The sequence below is a fragment of the Nelumbo lutea genome, chromosome 1 (assembly GCF_056320005.1).
Source record: "Nelumbo lutea isolate HS-2025 chromosome 1, American lotus-T2T, whole genome shotgun sequence".
In the NCBI taxonomy this organism is placed as follows: domain Eukaryota; kingdom Viridiplantae; phylum Streptophyta; class Magnoliopsida; order Proteales; family Nelumbonaceae; genus Nelumbo; species Nelumbo lutea.
In genome coordinates, this window is record NC_142684.1 from 88,109,366 (window position 1) to 88,116,829 (window position 7,464).

The 7,464-nt window shown below is 37.4% G+C and overlaps 1 protein-coding gene across 1 annotated transcript; it reads left to right on the forward strand.

Moving 5' to 3' along the window:
• The first annotated feature begins 3,197 nt into the window (after window positions 1-3,197).
• LOC148875967 (D-amino-acid transaminase, chloroplastic-like) lies at window positions 3,198-7,134 on the forward strand. The gene is made up of 5 exons (XM_088965833.1): window positions 3,198-3,795; window positions 3,944-4,005; window positions 5,582-5,757; window positions 5,972-6,645; window positions 6,798-7,134. The coding sequence occupies exons 1-5, from the start codon at window positions 3,765-3,767 to the stop codon at window positions 6,893-6,895; spliced, it is 1,041 nt and encodes a 346-aa protein (XP_088821959.1). The 5' UTR covers window positions 3,198-3,764; the 3' UTR covers window positions 6,896-7,134.
• Window positions 7,135-7,464: the final 330 nt, after the last annotated feature.

A 7,464-nucleotide genomic window follows, 5' to 3' on the forward strand; every position in this document is an offset into this window, starting at 1 on the left:
ATTATTTTGCGTTTGGGGTTATGCCCAAGTAAAGAGATGAATGGATGAATGAGTTACTGGGCTCATCTGGAGTGGAGTTGGGGAGTACCTAGGGGGAGTCCGAGACAGTTGATTATTTACGTCTCTTCTATGTCTCCTTGACCCAACCTGCGAACCCAACCCAAAAGTGGAGTTATGATTGGTTCTGGACCAATCACAATATGCCCCCAGCCCAACAGTGGCACCAATTTGAATTAGGGTTTGCTACTCATTAAGCTCCTCATATCGACCTCATAGCCACATCCCATCATATATTGGGAACTCCCCATGAACATTAAATACAAATACGGTATTTGGAGATGTTCCCAATGTGTGGCCAAGATATACTGTGAGGTCGATGTAAGGAGTGCTCTATGAAGAGTAGATCCTGACTCCAATATGTATGGAACTAACGTGGCATGTCATAATTGAACAACCTAGAAGGCAAGTAATTGTAGAGTGTAGATGATACACCGTCTATTGGATGGCTCACTGTCTATTGGTCACATCTTGCCATTCCATTTCCTCTCCATGTCAGTGGGAATAGAATTCTGTACTAGCCATTTAGAGGTGTAAAACGGGCTGGGCCACCCTTGGGCCGGCACGTATCAGGTTGTGCCAGGTATGGCTCGCCAACTATGACCCCCTAGGTCAGGTTGGGTTAATGGATTTTGGCCCATGACCCTATGGGCTCATGCCAGCATGGCCCACATGCCAAGCTCGGCATGATTAGGACACACGCCACAGCGTAGCGTGGTTTGCGTTGAATATGGCAGTTCTATAGCTGTTATAAGGGGGGTATAATGGAAAAAATACCCCTACTATAAATTTTAAGTAGAGTGAAATAAACTTTATAAATGACCAAAATACTCCTTTCTTAACAACTATAAATAGCTAATTTATGAGGGTATTTTGATTAATTCAATTATTTCTGACCCTTAACCCTTGCCCATTTTTATCACAACAACAATTATTCTCATTCAATCAAATACAATCTCCCATTCTCATACTTTCACGTTATTCTATAGTCTACTTTCATATATTCTTAAGTTTTTTTATTTTTTTATTTTTTTTAATTTCAACAAGGAAGGCTTGATCAAGTGTCTCAAGTTGAAGTTTGCAATTTGGAAGACTTAAAAGCTTTGCATTCAAGTTTTGATACCAAATCGGCATATCAAACTCTAAGGGCTAAAGTGTAATTATTGGGTTAGTTGGATTTTTTTTTTTCTAAATTTTAGATTTCATGTCTATTAAAATGATTGGTTCCTCTTAAACCCATTTTCAAACCCAATTTAATGTTGGCCCTAGTAATTTTAGAGTACTAAAAAAGAAAACCAGTTATGTTTCGAATTATTTCACCATGAGGGATGTACCCGAAAAAGGCATTAGAGAAATTGGCAATAAATGTAAACGTGTTTTTAACTGTCAAAGCAATAATAGTTTTGGAACTGACCATTTGAAAAGATATCTAGTAGACTTTTAGATGTACAACATAGAAAATTTTGATATTTTAACATGGTGGAAAGTACAAGAAAATAATTATCCTAAGCTTGTTGTTATGGCACCTAATCTATTAACCCCTCCAATGTCCACAATAGCATCAAAACCTTGTTTTAGTATAGGAAATAAAGTGCTAGATGAAAGGAAGAGTCAGATGATAAATGAAACATTGGAGATGTGCAATTATCTAAGAGATTGATTCGATATAGAAGATAAACTGCAAAGATAAAAGAAGACATTACTTTGACATGTCATCCAATGTATCACCACTTAGTGGGACTTGAATAAAATTTTTTAGATTATTGTAAAATTTGAGATTTTCATCAATTTTATTTATACATTGTAAGTTATTTGTATTTTTTTATTTGTTATAGAATTTTTATAATTTTATTGTTTTTTTCAATTTTATTAATCGATGTATATTTTTATTTTATTAATTGATTTTTCATACGAAATAAAATTTTAAGATGATTTTTTTTCAAATTGTTGTTACAATATACAATCATTGAATTTATCATTTTTCCTTTAATTTTTCTTTTTTAATTTCTTTTGTAGTGAAAACAAAAAAAAAAAAAAGAAAGAAAGAAAGAAAGAAAAAAAATACAAGATGGCCCAACACACGGGCCCGGGCTCATGCTGGGCCCTACCCCAACCTGCACGAGCCGTGCTAGCACAACCCACTACAGTGCGGGAATCATAAAAATGTGGGCACCTCTAGGCCATTCCAATATTATAAAACCAATTGGCAAAATTTAGGATGAAAAAATTCTCTTCCCCATCCCTCAAGGCGGGTTCCTACTGAAATCAGGGAAATTGGAAAAATTATCATCCCCATCCCCGCTGTGCGGACTCCTACTACAGGGAAAATGGAGAAACTTGCCATCCCTAATTCACTTGTAATACTTGTAATGAATTAGTATTTTAATTTGAAAAAACAAAAACTATAAGCAAGCAAAAGAAATGGAAGGAGTAACTAAGTGACATAATGACAATAGTGAATGAATCCTCTTCACTCCCTCCTCCCTGAAGGACCGAGTAGATGCAGAGGTGGACAGCTGAGATCTTGGCGTACCAAACCTGCACACAATGAGAATAAGAGTAGCAGCACAATATAGGATCCAAGGCACCTAGCTCTCAAACAAAAATGCAATAGAGAACTGCCAAATCTGGATGGGGCCGAAATTTCGAGGTTGCTTGACCTTCCAAGTTATCTTGATTTTGCACATATGACTATCTTTGTGATAGCCATATATATAGGTCTTTCCCTAATGTTCCTTTCCTTTTTTTGATGAGGGAACTTAACCAGCTTGAACATTTGGAGGGAAGACCAAGTTAAGAACTCTCCAGATTGAGACAAATGTCTCATACTGACCAAGGATTTAGCCACATGGTCATCCAATCTAGACTGGGTCAAATGGATATCCTTTAACCCAATAAGAGCTGGAATTTGGATTCGGAATAATCCAGCAATATTGATATCTCCACGCATAAAAACATTTACAAATAAACAATCAAATAAATTTATTTTTATAGAAAATAAATAAATGAGTAATAATTTAAAATAAATGATTGTATGTGATAGCATTACATGATGATAACCATAAAATAATCATCTTCTATCAACATGTAGCTTATCACATGATCATTCCATATTACAACATGTTGATGATCAAAACGTTGGCCTATGGCCACTCTAACAACACTCCCTCCCTCTCCAGTGGTTAGTTACTGGTTGCAGGCTCACAGCTCTACGTCCCCGATCGAAAGTAAAAACGTTCTCTTAATCGTTTGGAGGGCATTTTCATCGGCTATCCGAAAGAGAGCGAGTAAAGGGGTTCGTGGAAGAGCAGAATGTTTTGACCTTTGAGTTGGGACCATAGGACTGTTAGACTGTAAGCCTGTAGTCACTTGAGAGAAGAGGATTCTTAAACCCATTAAAAAGATCGAAGTTTAACGGCTGACGTGGCTTTACAAGAGAGGAATTCGATCATCAGATCATATGGGTCGTTAGGCAGGATCAAAGTTGTGATTCGTGAGCAGTCTTCTTACATGCAAATTTGCAAAAGCAACTCCACTGTGGCTAGCATTCGACACTTTGACCTCCTCCCGCTTTCGTCACATCTCAACTCCTCTTCTCTTTCTTACCAAAAAAATAATTGCACCCCTTCTTTAGAATCATCGGTCATCTCTTGTTTTTTTTTTATTTCCTTAATTCTTCTCCTCTTCAAGTTTTCTCCCTTCCCTCCATGGAAGTCTCCTCATCTCATCAGAAACCAGGTAAGTCCTGTTCTTCTTTCTTGACGTTTGAACCATTGTAACAGTGGTTAATGGTGACGGTAATCTCCTCGATTCTTTTCTTGTACTTTATTTTTGGTTTTTATTATTGTTTGGGCACAATCTGATTCTTGTCCGTGGTATTTTGAAGATGCATCTGAGGCTGAAAATGGTAACGATCTTCGGGTGCCTGTCTTCTCCTCCTCTGACGAGGTGAAAATTCTAATTTTCTCTTCTCCTGATTATAGTAGTTTCTACTGTTTCTGACGCGTCTCACTTTGTTTCACACTTAGAAGCTAGTCAGCTACAGTATTATTTGTGTTAATTTGTCACTTAATTATCTATTATTGACCTATTTTGACTAGCAACAAAGGATGTTAAGATAGACTGTATCGTCCAAGTAGCTTCTCTCTGTTCCTTTTCTGGACGGTCCGTGTGCCTTTAGCTCTGCTATATGGAGGTTCTGTATGGTTCTCAGAGTCCAGACTGTCCAAGAGCTGAGTTCGTCTGGATTGGCCATTTATGCATTGCTCTTCCTGCTGTTTACTTATCTATTTATCCATGGGTGTATGCCAGCTGCTGATCTGTTGAAGTTTTTAGAGACTTCAATTACAAAATGAAAATGCATAAAAAAGATTTCCTTCATCCCGAGGTTCTCCTATTCCTATATAGAGAGTCCAAGGCCAAAAGAGGTTGTCTGGAGAAGTTGCAAGGTCATTATTGTGATCCGAATAATATATTTTTAGTGATAAAAAAATAATATTTTTTTCTGTAACATAGCATAACGTGCACTCTTGTGGGTGAATTGGTAGTTACCTCTATGGGATTCAAGGAACCAGAGTTGGGCTATGATCTAATCATTTTATCACTTGTTCTTCAGTGAAGTGTGAAAACAAGAACGAATACACAGTGGGAAAAAATTAGATAAACTAGAGTTACCAATAAGAAATTTCTAGTTTCAGATGGCATTAATGGAAAATTAGATGTATCAAGCTGGAATTCTGAAAATGCAGACTGCAGGGTAACTGCTACACATGGTACCTTACCTAGTTTGCCATAAATTCTGATGTGGTTATATTCAGAAAAGCAAGTACTTGATATGCTTAACATATATGTATATCTGCAGCTACTTTCTGGCTTCTCCAATCAACATCAATTTTTTTTATTTGATGGGGATTATCTTCATGAACTGTATGAATTAAATTTATTCCAAATCAAGTCAACCTAGGCTGGCTGATTTAATTGACAGTAATCAGCACAGTCTAAGGAGTCCCCTATTTTCTAATAAACTGATGAAAATTGCATACAGTTTGAAAAAAACCAGTGTAAATTATTTGTTACATTACCATAGGCCATGAGGAGGGCCAATGATGGCACAGAGAAAAAACTCTGCAAACATGCAAATGGTTTCGGGGTTTAGTTCATACAACCTGGCAAATCCTGGATAAAACATGGACTAATTGCATGATCCCAACTGTCCTATCTTCTGTAACATATTCATTTGTTCTATAACTGGCTAAAAGAAAAGAGAGGTGGGAAGGGGAAATAATCACTTAAATTGTTGAGTTTTGGGATGGAATGACCCTTAGTTGCAACTCAAAAATAAAGACTTTTCTGCTGAAAGACTTGATCTGCTGTTGATTAGGAAAACAATTAGAATTTCCTGCAATTCATGCAAACTTTTTTGTATTCAAATGGACCTGAGAAATCAATCTTGCATTTATCATATGCATTCATCTGATTGTAACCATGATCGTTGTTGTTTTTTTCTTATGTATTTAATTATTAGGTGCTTCAAAGGCTACAGGGGAAATGGAAATCAGGAAAGAAGCAACCATATCCAGTAATGTATTCTAGCATTTTTGGTGGAATTACACCTGATCCAGCACTGATGGTTATTCCAATTGATGATCACATGGTTCACAGAGGACATGGTGTTTTTGATACATCCATGATTCTTGATGGGTAAATCCAGTATTTCCAATTCACAGTTTTAATTCTTACCTTAGCTTACATGCCAGCAATCTGTATTTCAGTTTTCCAACTTGCACAGTTGCACGCCATAGGTAATGCAAACCAGATCAGTAGCACTGAAACCAAGGCTTCACCTTTTAGTGTGGCACAAGATACCTGCATATCTGTTAACAGTGTCACTTATTGAATATGTTGTTTACTCTAGATGCTTATACGAGTTGGATCATCATCTGGATCGGTTTCTGAGATCAGCATCAAAAGCAAAAATTTCTCCTCCCTTCCCTCGATCAGATCTAAGAAGCATTCTTGTGCAACTGACAGCAGTGTCACAGTGCAGAAAAGGCTCTCTGAGATACTGGTTGAGTGTGGGCCCGGGGAATTTCTTGTTGTCACCTTCTGGCTGCCCAACATCTGCATTCTATGCAGTTGTAATTGATGAAGACTATTCTCAGTGCAAAGAAGGGGTGAAGGTGATAACATCGACTATACCAATGAAGTCACCACTATTCGCCACAATGAAGAATGTGAATTACCTCCCAAATGTCCTCTCAATGATGGAAGCAGAGGAGAAGGGAGCATTTGCTTCTATCTGGGTGGATGAGCAAGGTTATATTGCTGAGGGACCAAATGTGAATGTGGCCATTATAAGCCAGAACAAGGAGCTCAAGTTACCCTCATTCAATAAGGTCCTTGGTGGGTGCACCGCTAAAAGGCTTCTTGCCCTGGCACCCAAATTGGTTGAGCAGGGCCTTCTAAAAGGTGTCAGGACTGCAGATATACCAGTGGAAGAAGCCAGAAGTGCAGCTGAGATGATGTTTGTGGGAAGTGGTCTCCCCATACTACCAGTCATCATGTGGGATGAGCGACCCATAGGAGATGGTAAATGTATCCTAATTTCGTGACCTTAATTTTATGTATGCATTCTCATGTAGGCCATTCTAATTTCATGTGGACCTAGTGAACCACTTAATTAAACTTTTGTGTTCCATGAAAATCTCCTTATGATGCAATTTTTCGTTTTGTTTTTGCAGGAAAGGTTGGAGAGCTGACTCTTGCACTCTCTGATCTGCTTTGGGAGGATATGTTAGCAGGTCCAGAGACACAGAGGCTACGCATTTCTTATGTGTAGAGGAAACATAAAAAAGATTAAGATGAAGGAAACAGTGCTTTCTCTATAATGTTCATGTCCATTGTTGATGTTTTCTTGATCAAAATTACTTCATCTTAGATCATTTTGGCCTTTGTCCTCTTAAATGTCTTTTTTTCTTTTCTGATAGCCAATGATGATAAGTCTAAGCCAATCTTGGTTGTTGACATTTTATGTTGATCTTGTTAAATGATATCTTATAATTTGCAATTTAGGTAAAACTGTCATGTTCATATTTCATACCATATTGTGATACATGAGATATAGCTTATGACATCCCTGTCATTTATGTTAGATTTTGCCGGTATCCCAAAGTATCATATAAACAGATTCTGGTTTCTGTATCAGAGCATCTACATAGGCTGCTTGAGTTGGAACTGTCATGAGATGGGGGAACACTTAGCAGTTCCTGCAATGCACCCTATTTAACATCTTGATGCTATTTTCATTACAAAAACAAATTATCTCTTCTAGTTTATCAGGGACAGATTTAAATCTTTTTGAGGGTTTGCAATGTTTTCTTTGTTATTGTTCTTAGGACTGGGGAGATG